General features: G+C 54.0%; 1 protein-coding gene across 1 annotated transcript in view; it reads right to left on the bottom strand.

Moving 5' to 3' along the window:
* Nucleotides 1-19926, bottom strand: part of LOC122201807 (cadherin-23-like) — a 296594-nt gene that overhangs the window by 75579 nt on the left and 201089 nt on the right. The window contains exons 11-13 of the mRNA XM_042907791.1: nucleotides 16335-16340; nucleotides 14498-14647; nucleotides 13875-14033 (exon numbers count right to left, since the gene is read on the bottom strand). Coding sequence (XP_042763725.1) covers nucleotides 13875-14033; nucleotides 14498-14647; nucleotides 16335-16340 — 315 coding nt within the window. The remainder of the gene's footprint in view (nucleotides 1-13874; nucleotides 14034-14497; nucleotides 14648-16334; nucleotides 16341-19926) is intronic.

Genomic DNA, 19926 nt, shown 5'->3' with positions numbered 1-19926 from the left:
TATATAAAGCTATGGTAATCCAAACGGTATGACATCAGCATAAAAGCAGCAGTAGCCACAGAGATCAATGGAACAGAATAGAGAGCCCCGAAATAAACCCACGCATATATGGTCAACTAATATTCGACAAGGGAACCAAGAATAATACTTAATGGAGAAAAGCCCCACTCTTCAATAAATCGTATTAGAAAAATTGGACAGCCACGTGCAAAAGAATGAAACTAAACCAGTATCTCACACCATACACAAAAATTAACTCAGAATCGATGAAAGACTTGACTGTAAGACCTGAACCCATAAAACTCCTAGAAGAGAACATAGGTACTAGGTTCTTTGACATCAGGTTTGGTGATGATTTTTTGGATCTGACTCCAAAAGCTAAGGCAACAAAAGCTAAAATAAATAAATGGGACATCAAATTAAAAAGCTTCTGCAGAGTGGGGTACCTGGGTGGCGCCGACTCAGGCTTAGGTCATGATTTTATGGCTCGTGAGTTCGAGCCCCACATGCAGCTCTGTGCTGACAGCTCGGAGCCTAGAGCCTACTTTGGATCCTGCATCTCCCTCTCTGCCCCTCCCCTGCTTGTGCTCTGACTCTGTCTCTGTCTCAAAAATAAACATTAAAAAAATTAAACTTTGGGAAAAAAGAAAAGCTTCTGCAAAGAAAGCCATCAACAAAATGAAAAGGCAACCTACTGAATGGGAGAAAATATCTGCAAATCACAAATCTGATCAGAGGTAAGTATCCAAAATATATAAAGAACTCCTACCATTCAACAGCAGAAAAAGATCTGATTCAAAAAAATGCACAGAGGATCTGCATAAGCATTTTCCCAAAGAAGACAGCCAACGTGAAAAGGTGTTCAATATCACCGATCATTGAGTGCAAATTAAAACCACAAAGAGATATAGCCTCACACCTGTCAGAATGGCTAGAAAAGAAAGGCAAGAAATAACAAGTGTTGGAGACAATGTGGAGAAAAGGAAACCCTGTGCACTGTTAGTGAAAATGTAAATGGGTGCAGCCACTATGGAAAACAGTATGGAGGTTCCCTCCCCCAAAATTAAAAATAGAAATACCATGGAGGCACCTGGGTGGCTCAGTCAGTGAAGCGTCTGACTTCTGCTCAGGTCATGATCTCATAGCTTGTGAGTTTGAGCCCTGCGTCAGGCTCTGCGCTGACAGTTCAGAGCCTGGAGCCTGCTTTGGATTCTGTGACTCCCTCTCTCTCTGCCCCTCCCTTGCTTGCTCTCTCTCTCTCTCTCAAAAATAAATACACAATTTAAAAAAATTAAAAAAAATAGAAATACCATATGATCCAGCAATCTTGCGTCTGTGTATTTATCTCAAAAATAAATGGAAACACTGACTAGAAAAGGTATCTGCACCACCATGTTCACTGAAGCATTATTTACAATAGCCAACAGAGAGAAGCAGCCCAAATGTCCATCAATGAATGAACGAATAAAGAAAATGTGGTGTATATTTACAACGGAATATTATTTGGCCATAAAAAAGGAAAGAAGCCTTGCCATCTGTGACAACATGGATGGACCTTGAAGGCATTATACAAAATGAAATAAGTCAGAGAAAGACAAATTCTGCATAATCCCACTTATGGGTGGAACCTTAAAAAGCAAAAAACCCAGCTCACAGATAGAACAGATTGGTGTGGCTGCCAGAGGTGGGGGTGGGAAGAGGGAAAAATGGGTGAAGGGGGTCAAAACATACAAACTTGCAGTTATAAAATAAACTGTTCATGAGAATGTAAGGTGCAGCATGGTGGTTACAGTTACTAACACTGCATGGTATATTTGAAGGTTGCTAAGAGAGTTGATCTTAAAAGTTCTCATAAAAAACACAGAATCTAGTAGAATAAAATGCTGGAGCAATCCCTATCAAAATAACACCATCATTCTTCACAGAGCTAGAACAAACAATCCTAAAATTTGTATGGAACCAGAAAAGACCCCGAATAGCCAAAGCCATCTTGAAAAAGAAAACCAAAGCTGAAGGCATCACAATCCCGGACTTCAAGCTATACTACAAAGCAGTAATCATCAAGACAGTATGGTACTGGCACAAAAACAGACACTCAGATCAATGGAACAGAATAGAGAACCCAGAAACGTATGGCCAACTAATCTTTGACAAAGCAGGAAAGAATATCCAATGGAATAAAGACAGTCTCTTCAGCAAATGCTGCTGGGAAAACTGGACAGCAACATGCAGAAAAATGAACCTGGACCACTTTCTTACACCATACACAAAAATAAATTCAAAATGGATGAAAGACCTAAACGTAAGACAGGAAGCCATCAAAATCCTCAAGGAGAAAGCAGGCAAAAACCTCTTTGACCTTGGCCGCAGCAACTTCTCACTCAACACGTCTCCGGAGGCAGGGGATACAAAAGCAAAAATGAACTATTGGGACCTCATCAAAATAAAACTTTTCTGTAGAGCGAAGGAAACAATCTGCAAAACTAAAAGGCAAGTGATGGAAGGGAGGAGATATTTGCGAATGACATATCACATAGAGGGCTAGTACCCAAAATCTATAAAGAACTTATCAAACTCAACACCCAAAAAACAAAGAATCCAGTGAAGAAATGGGCAAAAGACATGAATAGACACTTCTCCAAAGAAGACATCCAGATGGCCAACCGACACATGAAAAGATGCTCACCGTCACTCATCATCAGGGAAACACAAATCAAAACTATAATGAGATACCACCTCACACTTGTCAGAATGGCTAACATGAACAACTCAGGCAACAACAGATGTTGGCGAGGATGCAGAGAAAGAGGATCTCTTTTGCACTGCAGGTGGGAATGCAAAACTGGTGCAGCCACTCTGGAAAACAGTATGGAGGTTCCTCAAAAAACTAAAAATAGAACTACCTTATGATACAGCAATTGCACTACTAGGCATTTATCCATGGGATGCAGGTGTGCTGTTTCGAAGGAGCACATGCACCCCAGTGTTTATAGCAGCGCTATCCACAATAGCCAAAGTATGGAAAGAGCCCAAATGTCCATCGACAGATGAATGAAAAGAAGATGTGGTATATGTATACAATGGAGTATTACTCGGCAATCAAAAAGAATGAAACCTTGCCATTTGCAACTACGTGGATGGAACTAGAGGGGATTATGCTAAGTGAAATTAGTCAGAAAAAGACAAATATCATATGACTTCACTCATCTGAGGACTTTAAGAGACAAAATAGATGAACATAAGGGAGGGGAAACAAAAATAATATAAAAACAGGAAGGGGGACAAAACATAAAAGACTCTTAAATATAGAGAACAAACTGAGGGTTACTGGAGGGGTTGTGGGAGGGGGATGGGATAAATGGGTAAGGGGCACTAAGGAATCTACTCCTGAAATCATTGTTGCACTAGATGCTAACTAACTTGAATGTAAATTAAAAAATAAATTTAAAAAAAGAATAAAAAATAATAATAAAATGCTAGAGTGTATTATTACATGTGGTAAGGAAGTATTGTTTGTGTTCTAGATATGGATGTGTGTGTTAACTCTGGGCCATGGAGTTAAATGTAGTTTTTATTATGGATTATAGTAAAGTTTGGAAAACACTAAACCAATGGGTATAGGGACTTTGAACCCCTCCTAGAAAGAAGCTGGCAGGAACCACAGCTGTCATTGTCTCCCACAGGGGCTGTACAGCAAGACAAAGTCACCCCAAATGCATAGGCCCAGCTCAACTTCTTCCTAAACCTCTGTGGGCCCCCTTTCTCCCAATTGCCCCCTGGACAGATTGTCAGGCCGAGGCGCTGGGGGCTGCTCGGAGCCCATCCTGCCCCTGTGGTCCCATCCCAGGGCCCATAACCTTCCCAGCACGGGGCACAGGTGCCTTTTGTGCAGGCATTTGGTTGACTGCATTTATGAACTCATTCTGCCTTGGCCACTCTCACCGCTTCCTATTGTCCCCTCGCCCAGGGGGCCCATTTTCTCTGCTCTGGTGTCCTGTGAGCAACAGCCTGAGCAGGAACAATCAGCAGCTAACCTACTGAAGGGGACTCTGACGGGCAGAGTGCAGGGGACCACAGGCTCTCGGTGCAGGTGGGGGAACTCTCCGGGGCAGGAAGTCACACATTGTTAGCACTGAGGGGGCCTCAGAGAGTGAGGCATAACCCCTTAATTTTACAGATAAGGACACCAAGGCCCCAGAAACCAGGGACCTGCTCAAGGTCACCCGGTGACGGAGCAGCTCCTGTATCTGAGGCCCGTGCTCCGCCCATCTCCCTGGACTCTCCAGTTGGCCGATTCCAACAAGAGGCTGGAGCCCAGTGTGGGGTGGCACTTGATGGTGACCAGCAAGCAGGAGAGGGGTCCAGGGGTTTTGGAGTCAGACAGACCCAGGTTGGAATCCTGGCTCTTGGACACGCACTAAGCTGGCTGGCCCTGGACAGGTTACTGACCTCCCCAGACATCCGCGGCTTGCTTCTGTACCACGGATCCAGAAGAGACGACTAACATATCACAAAGGGTTTATGATTTGCTAAGCTCACAAGGCCTGTTCTTCCCATTTTTTGGTAAAGGGGCAAAGGTCAGTGACAGAGCTGCTCTGGTCAAGGACAGGAGATTCTGGAGGCACCGGTGTGGGAGGGTTCCAGAGCTTAATAGGAAATGGGGCTTTCTGTCAATTTGCCAGAAATCAAGTAGCTACGGGAGATGACTGAAAATGGTCAGACCTTAAACAAGGTCCAGGGCAATCACCTCAGGGGCAGAGGTGGGGGCGGGCAGCTCTCGGTCCTAATACAGGCCCTGCCAAAGCTCCTTCCAGAAGCCCTGGGTGGTGGTGGGCAGACGGCAGCCAGCTGTGTTCTCTGTCTCTCCTTAGTGCCTGTCCTACCTCTCATCCCATCCCATTTCGGTTTTACGGATTGATATTTAGATTAAAGAGATACACACAGCCCAGGAGCACTGAGGCCTGACAGACAGAGGAACTCGACCCGTCAATCACCGGCAGCCAGCTCTGCTTCCTCCAGCACCTGTTCCCTCCGACTGGAGATGAACCCAGGAGTAGATTAGAGGGGTCCGAAAGTACAGCCTGGACACGCCCCGAATGGGGGAGGGTGTGTCTACAAAGGCCTTCTAGTCAAGCCTGGGAGCTGGGCTGGGCTGACTGTGTGTATGCGTGTGTGTATATGTGTGTGTGTCTTTCACTTCCCTCTCCTCCTCCCCAGGCTGCAGATATTCAATTTTCTTTTAAACGGTGGGGAAATTGGAAGAGGTTTTGTTCTGTTTAAGCACAGCTGGAGTCTTGTCTCAAGGGACTGGAGAACAATGAGATCAATTAAGATGCCTGCAGTGAAGGGTGTCAGGAGGGGGTGGGGTGGGAGAGCACCAGGTAGGGGGGCCAGGAGGCCCTTCTCAGGAAGGGGAAGGTGGAAGAGGTGGCCCAGGCTTGTCCCAGAAGTCTAGCTTGGGCTCTTCCCTGCGTTGACCTGCCTGTCTCTATTGGGTTTTGCTGAAGTATCTAGACGAGACCCGCTCATCAGCTCACGTGATCTCCCAGACTTACTAATAATTCGTGTTGGCAATTTCTGTTGCCAGCTTTATGCAAGGATACAATCAGGTTGAACCAATGCTATCAGAAGCACGGAGAGCCCACTGTTCTAGAACAGCACAGAGGGTCCTGGACACTTGGCGTGTAGCAGGTGCTGGTACCACTATCAAAGCGTTGGCTACGTGGGGACTCTGGACTCCAACCTTTCCATAGATGGTTCCACAACACTACTGAGATGGAAATTATCCTCCCATGTTATAGAGGAGGAAACTGAAGCCCAGGGAAAGGAAGTTACAAGCCCAAGGCCAACCTGCCGGTAAGAAGCTGAGGCAGGACCCCTAGCCAGTGTCTGCCCACTTTTGTGTTTGCAGAGGTGCAGGGCTCACCCGGAAGTCAGGTGGAGACGGAGAGGGATGCGCCGTGCTGGGCCTGCGGAGAACGGCAAAGCCATTGCCCAGAACTGGGCGTGAGCACGGCCACCTGTGACTGGAACCGTCATCTCTCACCTGGTCTCCCAGCTTCCACCCTGGTGCTCTCATGCCCTCCCTCTTCCCCACCCCACCTCAGCCTATTCCCCACGCGGTGATCATCAGAGCTCTCTGGCTGGCACTTCTGATGGGCTCCCTGTCCTAGCCAGTCACCTTCTGGCCACCTCTCCTCCACCTACACCCCCAGGCTCTTGTCTCAAGACTTCACCTGCAGCTCCCTCAGCGGGGGGCAGCTCTTTCCTGGGTTCCTCCCTCTTTTCCTTCAGGCCTCTATCCACCGCCCCCCTCTGTGCGAGGTCGGTCTTCCCTGACCCCTGGAGAGAACACAGTAACACCGCCACCCCTGTTGCTCCCCACCCGCACCCCTGTAATTTCCCCCATGACGCCTATCCCCATCTGACACACTCTGGGCTTGCTTGTTCACCGTCTGTCTCCTGCCCCTGGGATGTGCAGGGATGTCTGTCTTCTTCACTGCCGTCATTCTAGGTCCTCGATAAACAGCCACTGAATGGAGTACGGTAGCTGTATCTGGGGGCCGCTCTGTCTCAGAGAGTATGGAGTCCTGCTCTGGGAGGGGACAGTGGCTAACGCTTCTGCAGCAGAGACACAGGGGCATGGTGGCACCCAGTGCCACCCAGCAGCAGCCAAGGGAGCCGGGTCAGCCACTGCTCACCTGTCCGAAGAGCCAGGCTGAGGGGCTGGGTGCATTTCAGCCTTGACCATGCAATCACAGGTCTTGATTAGGACTGGGAGGCCCAGGCGATCCTGGAATCTGGTGGCCCTTGCACCTCCCAGCCCCCTTGCCTCTGTTCCTGGGCTGGGGGTCTGCATCCCCAGACTAAGCTCGCCCTGGTGACGTTTCTAAGCACAGTGGGGAGGAAAGGACATTAGCCACGAAAGCCCTGAGCCGTGAGAACTGCCAGGGAAAACAAGGTGCCGGGTACCCAGGGGAGCTGGGGAGAAGGGAGGCTGCCAGTGATCAGGGGGAGGGCTTCCTGTGGGGAAGCTAGCAACTGGGCCGGCTCTTAGGTTAAGCAGAGTTTTGATGGTGTCAGACAGGAGGGAGGAAGAGTTAGATGGGGGAGAAGTGTGAAAGCGTGTGGGTGTTGTAAAGGGAAGTGGGGCAACCTGGTCAGCAGGAGAGGAGGGTGAGGGGTGTGGCAGGGCAGAGGGCTGGAAACAGCTCAGGGCCGGGGTGTGGAGGCCTCGAATGCCAACCCAGGCCTAGGGCACTGGAACTTTACTGGCCAGGGGGTACCTGGGGACAGTAGGGATTACTCTCTTTTCCTTCCCCCTCCCTCCCTTCTATTCTTGGAGAGCTCTTACTAGGGCTCAACACAGGATTTGAAGGGTTTCCCCTTCGGCTGGTTTTTGCAGGGCATCCAGGAGGAGGAGAGGGCACTTGCTTTCTCACGGCACCATGCTCTCATAGGACATCTCAGTAAAGGGGTACTGAGTTGGACTGAGCACTAAAGTGGCTCCGAGATCTCCATGTTTGAGCAAATGCTTTGAGATTCCTTCCATTGAGAATTGAGCGGGGCGGTGGGGGGGGGGAGGGTCTACATCCCCTCCCCTTGAATGTGAGCTCGCTTTGGTGACTCTCTAATAACCAGTAGAATTCAGCACAAATGTGTGAATTCGAGGCTAGGTCAGAAATGGCCACACAGCCTCCACCTGGTTCTCTTGGGACACTCTTTCCCCAGAGGCCTCCTCCAAAGGGCTCCTGCTCGGCACCCGTGTGTGTGAGATGTGTGCACCGTGGGGGGAGGCCGTGTGTGGGTGCCCACGACAGTCAGGTAGACCCAGACCTTCAGTGGGCCCAGCCTAGATACTAGACACGGGAGGGACAAGCCTCCAGCTGCCGGGCATGCCACACCCGGAGGAGCAGAGAAGGACGCCCCCGCTGAGCCCCTTCCATGTTCCTGACCTACCCAATCCATCCGTGAGGGTAAGAAAACGGCTCCTGTTTTATGCAGCCAAGTTTGGGTGGCTTCTTACATGATAGGAACATGTGCTGAGGGTCCCTGTCCAGAGCACGGCACAGAGCAAGCATTAACCGAGCGTGCGGGGAGTATGGGAACGCACGGAAACAGCAGAGGAGGGCGTGCCTTTGGGCAGGGCATTATAAAGCTCCTACAGCCAGGACAAGCTACGTCATTTGCAGGACCCCGTGCAAAGTGAACACGGGGGGCTCCTGGTTCAAAAATTAAGAATTTCAAGACACTGACAGGCCAAGTGTGGGGCCTTTGGAGTCCAGGCCCCTGAGCACATGCCCAGGCCTGACACCCAGGAAGCCAGCCCTCCTGTCACATCTGCTGTCTGCCTGCCTTCCTCTGAGTACATGCTGCTGGCCGGGCTTGGTGCCGAGGGCCCTCCCCAACTGTCCCGTTCCGTTCTAACAACAGCCCTCCCGGACAGGACCTCTCAGCACACCTCCCCCGGTCGGAGGGGACGACACAGGCTCAGCTGACCGTCAAGGGCCCATCTTGGCAGAACGGGGATTGCACGCAGGCTGAAGGGGTACAGGCCAGCCAGATCAGGGTCCTTTAAGGCCACTGATAAGAAAATCCACTCTGGATGACTGTAAGCCCTTGACTGCTTACATCCACGTCAGCACGCCGGGGTCTCCCAGCAACCCAGCCCTGTGTGCTGGGCAGGTGGTACTTTCCCAAGCCGGTGGCAAGGGAACCAAACCTGGAAACGGAGTGGCCAGCCCGCGGCAGAACAGGATTCTTGACCCTGCCCAAGACATTATCAGTCTCCCAAGGACAGGCTGGGAAGATGGGCAGGGAGGAGGGAGAGGAGCCATGCCTATCGGCCCCTATAAGGCCACCTTGGAGCTGAGGGGTAGCACTCCGCCCCTGGGCTGAGTGAACCGTGAGCTGGTCCTGGGACCCCACACCAGCCCAGTCAGGGCTCTTATGTGTCTCTCCTTCCTGCTTTGATTTCTACGCCTAGAGAAGAATCCCATCTTGTCAGACTGTCCATCTTCTGCCCATTCCTGCTCTGCCCGGTCTCCCTGGAACAGGGACAGAGGCCCTGGATGACAATAAGATCTGCCCTAGGAGTAACCTCTTTCCTGGCTGCTGTCCCTTCTCAGCATTCCTCTTCCACTGCCCAGGGACATGGAGCTAATAAATCTGGGGACACGAGCGCCCTATTGTGGGAGGCTGGGCTGGCTCATCGCACATCCCAGGTACCACCTCTGTCAGCTGTCTCCCAAATGCCTGCCACGGGCCACCAGGAAGGAAGAGGTAAGAGAATGAGGATGCTTTGATACAGGACTTCTCCATTGTCAGAACAGCAGCCCAATGGTTATATTTGGGGTGGGTGACAAAAAGAGAAAGAGCTGAGCTCTCTCCATGTCCAAAGAATACAAGTCCACCTCCCTACAGAGCACATCCCCCCCCCCCACTAGATTTCAGCCACAGGACCTTTGCACACACCATTCCCTCTTTGTCCAATGTGCTTTCCTCCCCTCACTCACCTATTAATGCCTACTCAGTTGCCACTTCCTTAGGGAAGCTTTCTCTGATGTCAGTCAAGGTCAGGCGTCTTGTGATAGGTTTCATAGTTCCCCTATCTCTCCCTCGTAGCAAATAATAATTAAAGATTCATTTCTTAATATGAACATCAGGCTTTCCCAGGAGACTGTAAACTTCATGAGGGCAAGATTCACATCATTACTGTCCTCAGGGCCACGTGCCGGGCACATAGTAGGTATTCATAAAACATATGTTGAATGAACGAAGGGTTGGATTGCTTTCCTACTGTCCAGGAAACCCTGCTAGGTGCCAGGTACCAATTGGTCAGGCTGCAGGGCTGCCCCGAGCCCAGCAGAATCCCAGGAAGACACCCCACAGCCTTCCCACCTGACTCTTGCTGTCAGGTCAGGAGGTGGGGTTGGAAGGTGAGATTCAGAGTGGCTTGGGGATACAAGAGGGGAACAAGCAGCGCCATCTAGAGGATGGGGAGCCACCAACATGATACAGGAACCTTTATACATGTTGATGGACACAAACGTGTGTGTTATATACACATGCCCCTGGGCACACGTAGCTTCATACGCATGTGCGTGTACGGATACAAGACCATGCCCATGTGGACACCTCCCCCCGCCGCAAGCATACCTCACGTACACCCCCCAAACATGCGTGGGTACGTGTGCCCCTGCGCCCTTCCCCTGCATGGTTGTCCTTTGGAGGACCGGTCCTGGCTGGCATGGACATCTGTCCTGCATCCTCCCTCCTGCCAGGAAGCCTCTTCTAATCCAGGCTGCCTTGGGGTTCCCGTCTCCCTGGGCAAAGTGCTCTGGTCTCCCCGACTTGGTCTTCCCGTCAGTAAGAGTAGCTCACGCAGCTCTGACCCTTGAGCAGCTCGGGACCTACACAGCCCAAAATTCACCTGATGGTGCCAGAGGTTCTGGAAGGGCTCAAGGGTCACCCAGAGACAGAATGCCTGGGGAAACCCTGTGGCCTGCCCACCTGGGTCCTGCAGAGGGCACTTCCTGGCTCCTCTCTTCACCCTCAGCTCTTGAACATTACTGAAAGGACAGGCTCAGTGGTCCAACTCAGAACCTTCTGGATGGGCAGCCCACTGGTTAAGGGCCTATGGCTTGGGGCCAGACAGTCTTTTTGGGGACTGCAGCTCAATCACTTACTAGCCTGGGGGGCCCGGGCAAGTTATAATCATTTAACCTAAGCGTCCGTTTCCTCACCTGTAAAATGAGAATGGCAGCGCATTCTTGGGTTAGAGACAGCACATGGAAAGTGCCCGTTTCCAGCTAGGACTCAACAGTGACGGCCACCGAAATGATTATTGCAGTAGCAACACTAACAGGGGTAGCCGCCCTCAGAGGTCAGCTCCCACCATCCCCCTTCCTCTGGGCATGACGGCCCCAGGCTCTAGGTCTGGAAGGGACCAAGGACACATCTTAGTCTAGCTTGTTCATTTCACAGATAAGGTACAAGAAGAGAAGCAGCCCTAGGCATCCAAGGAGTCAGCGCTCACGGCCAAGCCTTTGCACTCTGGGTGCCCACGCTTTCCCCTCCGCCAGTGGAAACTCATTGTGCTATAACTGGGGGCTAGAAGGGTCTCAAGATCTAGGCTGGGGGAGGTCCAGGGAGCGGAGAGGTACAAGGGCCCAGCCCTTCCAGCCTGGCCAGAGACGAGGCTGGAGGGGACAGACCCTCTCCTTCCAGCTGCCCCTCCCCACTGTCAACCTGCTGCTTCCCCCGCCCCCCACCCCAGGGCAGGTGATAAGCCACGGAAGCAGGGGCCAGTGCTGTGTGGGAGGCCCCTCACAGCAGGCTCTGCCCCAGCCCTCCTCAGTGCGAATTAAAACATTTCCCTTTTCTTCGTAATTTTTTTCTGACACAACTGCCCATGAAACATTTTAATAACATCCCAGAAAAGGTCATGGAGAAGGAATTTCACAGTCCCTGAGCAGACAGCTATAACTTCAGCTCCTTCTGCAGCAAAGGAGGGGGAAAGAGCAGACTGACCCCAGAAAATGGCAGCGTGGGGGAGGCCAGGTCAGGCCTGGGCAGGGGGGTGGGTGTGGCCATGAAACCTGCCACCTGCTAGGAGCTGTGGAAGCTCCCTGGGAGATGATGGTGGGTCGGTCGGGTTGGGGCCGCGCAGGGGATTCTTTCACACCTAACATTCACACCTCTTGACGGCGGTCTTGGGTGGCCTCATGCCCATTCTGCAGATGAGGAAATGAAGGCTCTCAGAGGTGACGTGGCTACACTAACGCACAGCAAAGGCAAGGAAAGCAGGGCCCACCCAGTTTCGTGTGCTCTCCGGAGCTCCTGCAGGCACACGGCCCTGGGACCAGAGCTTATCATTGGGTGAAAGAGCCCCTTCCTATCTGCACGACTCCACAACCCTGGGGCCAGGGGTGTTGAGAAGGAGGTGGGCAAGGCTTAGACTCAGGCACTGGAGGCTGCCCAGACGAGCCAGGCCTAGGAAGAGACACTCAGAGGAGGCTGAATGCATCCGTGGAGCGTTTGGAAAGCAACTGGAGAAGGGGTTTGTGGGAGCTGGGCCGGGGTCTACGCAGGCCCAGGAACTGCTCTGGTGCTTGAGAAAACCCAGTGTGAGGACCTACTCTCTAGTGGCAGCCCCAGAGGAGGAGACCGGGCCTAACACACTGTCCTTGACCCCAGCAACTGGCCACCAGCCAAGAGGTGTGCCTCCTGCCCCTTCATACCCCACCCCTGCTCTCTAGGTTCGGCAACCCTTCTCCAGGGCTGTGGGAACCTGTGAGTGCAAAGTGAGACCTCCATCCCCAGGGACACCCCCCAAGCCTGACGCCTGAAATCTTTGCCATGTGGTCCCGGGCCTGCTGGGGTGGGGTCCCTAAAGCACAGGCTGCTTGGGTGTCCTTTGCCCCGATATCTGAAGATGGCTGGGGGTGGGGAGCTGACGACCTCAGCCTCCGGCACTTGCTCTCTGGCTGCCAAGAGGATCCGTGGGACCTCGGGCACCAGGTGACTGATGGCAAGGAGCATCTTGGTGAAAGCCAGCGGGGCCACGGGCTGGGGAAGCAGGCGGGGAGGAAAAGGGCCACGGCAGACTTATTGTTTCTGTCTGATGGCCCGCCAAGCTAAACATCTGTTCGGAATATTAATAACTGTCAGATGGGAAGGGCCTGGGGGCTCAATACAGTTTCATACCATCTGTCGGTAGAGTAAACACACTTCGGAGTCGGGGGTCCGGGATCAGCAGGCAAGGTGTTGGCTGGGAGTAAGGATGGAACAAGAAATGGAAGCGGGGCCCCTGAGGCCCTCAGAGTGGGCAGGGAAGGGCAGCAGTGAGCTGAACTGCATCACATTTATGGAGCACCTACTATGGGTGAGAGCCGAGCTTGCATACCATAAAACTGCCACTTGGATCTGCTCGGCAACCAACCCTCTCTGTTCTGGTAACAGGAGCCCCTCTGGCGTAGCCCCTGTCCCATTTCCAGCCCATAGAATTTGCATGCAGCTGACCCAACCTCTGGCCCCACCGGGAGGAGTGTGACCCATCTCTGGTGTTTCAGGATCATGATGATTGGGTCCAGGATGGCCCAGCAAGGAGAATCGGCTCTGGGACTTTTGCTGGAACTACTCAAAAAGAAGATGGTTTTTCCACGATGGGTGATAAATTGGTAAGAAGCAAGTCTGGGGGTGCTGGTGATCCTCTCTGCCCACGTAAAAAACAAACAAACAAACAAAAAAAAAACACAAAGCAGCACCTTGGCGCTAAAGCCAGATTCTTGCTAACTGAGTGCCTGGATACAGCCATGCCTGAAATCACTTACACTTTGAATTACACGAGCTGGTCCTTTTTTACTTGAACCACTTAAGGGTTCGTGTCCCTTGCCATCAAGAATACCGACTGATACAAACGGACCCTGGGAGAGGCCTCTTGTCAGAGTCCCAGCCAAGGGCCGCTGGGGATGGCCAGATACCCTTGAGAAGCCCATTCTTGCCTGGTGCCTGTGTTCAAAGAGCGAGGGTGGCCCTCCTCGGAGCCGGCTGGCCCCTATCTCTATTAGAGGGCACTTCCAGGGCTCCTGGCCTACTCAGGCTCGGTGCCTCTCAGGGCCAAGGCAGAAAACCAGTGTCCTTGGCCCGATCCCATCCTCCCCCGGGTTGGCGCTCTTTCCACAGTGCTCCCTGACCACGGGAGCCCCATTATAAAGAGTCCAGATGCTTTAATATGCAAACACCACAGCCTCTGGGGGCTTGGAGGGGGGCACCCCCTCCCTGACTGCCCAGGTTTCTTGGGCAGATCCCTCTGGCTGCCTCCCCATGGGCATCCCCAGAGCTCAATGGCCCCGTAGAAGAGCAAGACTCACCAGGACTGTCAGCACAGAGGTCCCCAGGGTGACGTTCTCGTACAAGCTGACATTGTACAGTGGCTGGCTGAAGATGGGCCGATTGTCATTCTCGTTGATGAGGGCGATCTTCACCTTGGCATAGCCCACGTGGTCAGGCACACTCTCGTTGGCAAAGAGCTGGGTGTGCAGAGCAGGGGCCTGGGTAAGCTCTCACATGCTCCTGGAGCCTTCTGCCCCCAAAGTCCCCCTGGGGCCTTTACAAGTCCTGACAGGGAGTTCCTGTCTGCGTCACTGCCCATCCCAGGTGTGTGTTGCTGTGAGTCCCCCCCATCAGTGTCCAGAGGGCCAGGGTGGTCACTGATTCTGCTGGTGGCTGGGCTGGCAGGGGCTGGGGCAGTGAGGCTCACTGTTGGCTTCTGAGGCTGTGATCATGCCTTATAAATTCTGCTCAATTTCCAGACATTTCCTTGTGCTCCTTGAAAGTGGGGGGCTCAGCCCGGCCCCTGTCAGGGGCCCCGTGGGCTTCTCAGAGTCAGATACATAGGGCAAGAATGGGGAGAGGTGGAAGGGGAGTTTTAAGGGGATAGTATCACCCCTGCTTCCCCTGATAGCTTCTACCCAGCAAAGTTGGGGGGTCTTACATCAAAGTCGTAGCGGTCCACAGTCTCATAGTCCAGGGGGACGGCCACCCGGATGCGAATGTCCGCTTTCCCTTGGACAGAGGTGGGGGAGATGATGAAGTGCTGGGAGTTGTTCCCCACCAGGTACACCTCGAACATGCTGTTCAGGCCCTGGGGCAAAGGGAAGAAAAACCAGTCAGAGAGGGCTCGGGAGGCCAAGGTCAGGAGCAGAGTGGTTTTGTTGGAGGTGGACGAGGTGCCCGTGGTGGGGCTTGCCTGCCCCCCCCCCCCAAAAGTGGTCTGGCCTCCTCTGGGTGACCCTGGCCTAGCTCTCTGACCCTGCCCCCTGTCCCTGTCTGGGCCTTCTGGAAGTCTCGACCAGGTCTTTTTGCCTTCGTTATCCCTTCAGATGCCTAAAATGTCCCCTCCAGGTGGTTTGGTTCATTTCATTTCCCACCTCCTGTCCCCTTCCTCAGTCCCAGTGACCCCAACTGGGAATGATCTGCAGTTGGAGGACCCAGCAGGGAGACAGAGGAAAGAGGGTCAGAAGGGAATGGAGGGGAGAGAAGCAAGTTAAGTGTCCCCAGTAGGCTTGGGCAGGAGAGGGACAGCAGGACACAACTTCTTCCCCTTCCTCCCCCTGGAACGTGTCAACCAGGGAGAACGCTGGCTTCCCTACACAGGGGATGGGATCACCCAAGCAGCTGAATGGCAAAGCGAACCCCTGTGTACCCCACACTGGCCAGCCGGTGGGGGCCTGGAAGACAGTGGATCCCAGGTAGCTCAGAGCTCCCATGTCCTTCACAAGATCTGCTTGTGGCCCGGCAGCTGAAGGCTCGTTCTGACACCTCGTGTGAGGTCTTCAGGCTACCCAAGACCCCAGATCAAAAGAGCCAGTGGTGGAGGTGGCAGAGGTGACTTACTGACTCCCCAGGGTCTGACCTGCTCAGAAATGGACTCACCCTCCGTGGGGAGAAATTACCCCCAAATAAGCCTCCTTCAACCTAGGCAGATGCTCATGCTTTGCAGCCAACCGGTGGAGAGCGTCTCCCAATCCTTATTTCAGGTGCTCAGTGGCTTTCAGACCTGGGCTGTCAGCCCCAGGAGGAAATGTCCCCACTGCTCATCCTGTGTTACCCACCTCTGGCCTGGTGCCCCGCCCCACCCCTCGGTGTACGTGTTTGTAATCAGAGGGATCTCTGGAAGGGATCTCTTCCAGAACCTGTTCCTGCCGTGAGGTGGGGCAGCCAGGCCACCTGGAAGTCTTTCCAGATGGGGATGGTCCTGGCTGGAAAGAATGCCCTTAGTGAAGCCTGACAGTTCGCAAAATTCTTACGGTCCTGGACCTGTCCCACAGGCAGTCAAACACATTTGTGGAGCGAAAGCATGTTAATATGTCCCCATCAGTCTCTATTTTCTTTTTCTATTTGCAATTATAAGTTGGCAAAACAGCACTGCCAATCTTGGGGTACAGACAAGCAGCAGGGCGTCCAGAACCACCTAACCGCCCCCCCCCACCCCCGCGTGCAAAGTGACTCCAGCAGACTGTACAGGCAATGCTCCTTTGGCCCCGTCAGGCTGTGGGGTCCTCAGTTCTCCCTGGCGTGGAATCCATCCGTCAGAAGGAGGGGATCAATTAAATGCCCGAAGGGGCACTAATAGCCAAAAGCGGCAGAGTGTGACAGCTCTGAGCAGGTGACACCAACACCTCTCCCTCCACCATAGGACCCGGGGGGCCCAAGAAGGTGAGGGCGGGCTGAGCTATGCCTGGGCAGGTAGAGCAACTCCCCCTTTGAAGCCCTGTCCCCATGATGCCCACCATCCTCCCCCAGCCCCTGCCCTTCCCAGGCTCACTTACCAAGTTCTGTCAGTGGGAGTCGGTCAGTCAAAAGGTATGGAGACAGAGAAGGAGCCGGAAAGGTACGGAGAGGAGGAAGGAACCAGAGAGAAAAGATGGTGAGATCCGAGGTCAGGGTGAGGGAGAGGGGCCGAGTGGACCCCAGGAGCACATGCTGCTCCAGAGGAATAGCCCCCTTCGTATCTGATGGGCCATAGCCTCTGGGAGTGCAGGGGGGTGGGGAGGTCTGTGCAGCCCCCTACCCAGAAGAGAGGGAGAGGGAAGCCGAGGAAGAGGTCCTAGGGTGCGAATAGTGAGGGGAGACTAGGGCTCCTCAGATCACCTGGTCCTCACCCAGAGGGAAGTGGGTGGGGGTAGCACGGGTGGGGTGGTGGGGGGAGATGGGTCATGTCACTATGTCCTACTCCCAGGAGCCTGGACCAAACCCCTACAGAAAACGACCCCAAGCATTGTCAGGTTTTAATTTTCCTAACACGGAAAATATTAAGACGTGATAAATACGGATATGGAGAATTTTCACATAGTTCAAAAGTGTAGGGGCACCCGGGTGGCTTAGTCGGTTAAGTGTCTGACTCTTGATTTTGGCCCGGGTCACGATCTCGTGATTTGTGAGTTCGAGCCCCACCTTGGGCTCTGGCCTGCCTGGGATGCCCCTCTCCCCGCCTCAAAATAAATAAGCTTTTGGAAAAAAAAAAAAAAAAAAAGCGTAAAGGGCACACGTCGGTCTCCCTGTCCCCACCGGCCCAGCCACTGGAGAGCCTTCTCCAGAGGCAACCATCATATCCTGTCCAAACACGAGGAGCACTACGGTATCTAGCCCCTCCCCCCACCCCGATGCAAATAGCACGCGACTCGCATTGTTCTGGGTTAGGTTTTGTCACTGAAAACTATGCCTTGGAGATCATTCCGTAACTGTATAAACAGGTGCCTATATTACTAACACGGACACATTCAGAGTAATGACAGAATAACCCTCTGTGGTCACTGTGGAATGCTGGGAGCCTTGAGGGCACAGACTGTGCCTCGGGCAGTGTAATCCCCCATCAGAGCAGGGACACAGTAGGTGCTCAAGAAGCCATTGGTTTCCAGCAGTTTTCCACTACTCTGTGCATCCTCTATCCCACGGGCCCTGGGGTGGAGCTGAAGGACCACTGGAACTTAGAAACCCCTCCAGAGGAAATGGGAGTTCAGAGAGGTTGAGTGAGCCGCCCAAGGTTGCACAGGTTGTTGGATGCAGAGCGAGGACAAAAGCCCAGGCCCAGCTCCCAGGCCGAGGGAAGCGGGGTCGGGACGCCTCCCACCTGAAGCTCTAGCTCAGTCTGAGTTCCCAGAGCGAACAGAGATGGGAACGCTGAGCACCCCAGGCTAAAGTCTGAGCAGGTCTGAGATGAGGCGGAGCAGGAAGGCCTCCCGGAAAAGGGGAGTTTTGAACTGGCTTCAGGAACCCAGGGGAAATGAGCTCGAAGAGGAGGGATTCCAGGCGGAGCCAGCTCTGTACTTAGCCCGCATCAGCATCACCTGGAGGCTTTGTTAAGCCACAAGCCTGCGGCCCACCCGCCGGGAATACCTGATTTGGTAGTTTGGGGCCTGTGACGTGCGTTCCACTTCTAACAAGTTTCAGGTGCTGCCTGCCAGGCCGCTGCTGGTCTGAGACCACCCTTTGAGAGCCGCTGGCCTAAGCAAAGGCATAGGAGCAGGAATGAAGGATTAGCGATGAGGCAGACGAGGCGAGCTGCTTTGCAAAGGGTGCTTGTAGGGAAGCTGGCGAGACTGTTGGGAGAGCAGGAGGTTGGGGGACAGTCCCACCGCAGGCACCGTCTGGAGGGCTCCGGCACTGCGTTCGTGCGCAACGGGAGCCACTCTAAGCTCTGAAGCCGATGAACGGTGGTTAAAACGAGGAAGGTGAACTTGGCAGTGGGTGCAGCTCACACTGGGGCCGCCCTCCTCACTTGGTTGCACATCCGAACTGCCAGGAGAGCTCTAAAACTCAGGCACACAGATGCCCACGGCCACCGTGTCAGAATCTTCGGGGTGGGGCCTAGGAAGCTGCATTTTTTCCCATGCTTCCTGGGGAGCCGCGCTGCACAGCCAAGGTTGGAGGAGACGACAGCAGGGGCAGGCCGGGGCTTGGTGGCGCTCATAGAGATCCACCGGGGCGAACAGGGGAGAGGCAGAGAGGCAGCGCTCCATCCGACCAGCCATCAGAATCAGCTGGGGATCTTTAAAATAGCCCCATGCCTAGGCCACACCCCGGACCAAGCAAATCAGACGTGGGTGGGCTGGGGGAGACCAGACCTCAGGACCTTGTCACGCTCTCCACCTTATCCATTCGAGTGTGCATCCAAGAGTGGGAACTACCCGGGGCACAGCGGTGGTTCTGCGAGTGTGGTACAGGGACCGGTGGCTGAGCGTTACCTAAACCCTTGTCAGAAATGCACGTTTCGGGCCTCACCCAGATCTAACCCATCGAAAAGTCCAGGGGCGGGGCCCAGCACTGTGAAGCCAGCCCACCGGGTGTTCTGATGGGAGTTTGAGAACCGAGGGGTGGAGCGAGGCAAGGCAGGAGCGATTCTGAGAACGGGGAAGAAAAGGGATCATCGAGCTGTGGTGAATGGGCAGCTGGAGAAAGAAAACCGAGCACATCCCTCACGGGGTGCGTGGGTGGGGGCTGAGCGGCCACCGCGGTGCAAGGGCGGAGGACCAGCCTGCGGCACTGAGGAGGTGCCTGGTGAGGCGGGTGCTGAGCTCAGCGTGGATTCGGCCTGCATCCCTGGCGGGGCAGGAGCACCGGCCCCTCAGGCCAGGTTTCTGGGTCTCAACTAAAATCTTCTAGATTTGCCACCAGGGGCTGGAAGTTCACTCAGGCCTGTGGCCGCGGTGGTCAGGACCCCATATATGGCTGTCCTGAGAGCCCAGGGCAACCTCCTGGCTAAGTGCCATCAGATGCTCAGCCTGCCCCATTCGGAATCTGCCCAGAAGGCCACGTCCTGTTGGGACTCTTGGCTTATGACCGTCAGCCCCTCGGGGTGGGACACGCGTGTGATATTCACCCAGTTCACGAAAGTGGTGCACAACCCTTGTTAACGGCAGCCCTCCGGACAGACAGCTTCTGTTTATCAAGCCCCAACTGTGTGCTTCTTGGGACCTAACCGGGCTCTTCACGGACATCAGCGTCCGTCCACCCCTCTCATGGAGAAGGAAAGCGAGGTTGGGGCGGGCAACCTATTCAGGCCTCCGGGCTACCAGGGAAGGATTTGAAGTTGGGTCTGTTCTGTCTTCGGCAGCCTGAGCTCTCAACCACCCAGCGCTGGAGAGCCCCCTCCCACTGCGGAAGTTGTTCCCCATGCAAGCAAAGAACTGGCCCCGGGAGGACTTCGGTGGTCCTCCGGTTGGGGGGGTGAGGCCCCGGGGGAAGTTCTCCTCTGCCAAGGTCAGGGGGCCCAGGCTGGTGGAGGGGTGCTAGCCTGCCCCCTCACTCGCTGCCAGGCCCAACGGAGGGCTGTTCACTGGGGCTGGGAGGGAGAGAGCAGGGCGGGGGAGCGGCAGGAGCCCCTCTTGGAGCTGTCGAGGGGCAATTTTGTTGGGAAGGGAG

The sequence above is a fragment of the Panthera leo genome, chromosome D2 (genome assembly GCF_018350215.1).
Source record: "Panthera leo isolate Ple1 chromosome D2, P.leo_Ple1_pat1.1, whole genome shotgun sequence".
In the NCBI taxonomy this organism is placed as follows: Eukaryota; Metazoa; Chordata; class Mammalia; order Carnivora; family Felidae; genus Panthera; species Panthera leo.
This window is presented reverse-complemented; position numbering and strand designations above follow the sequence as displayed.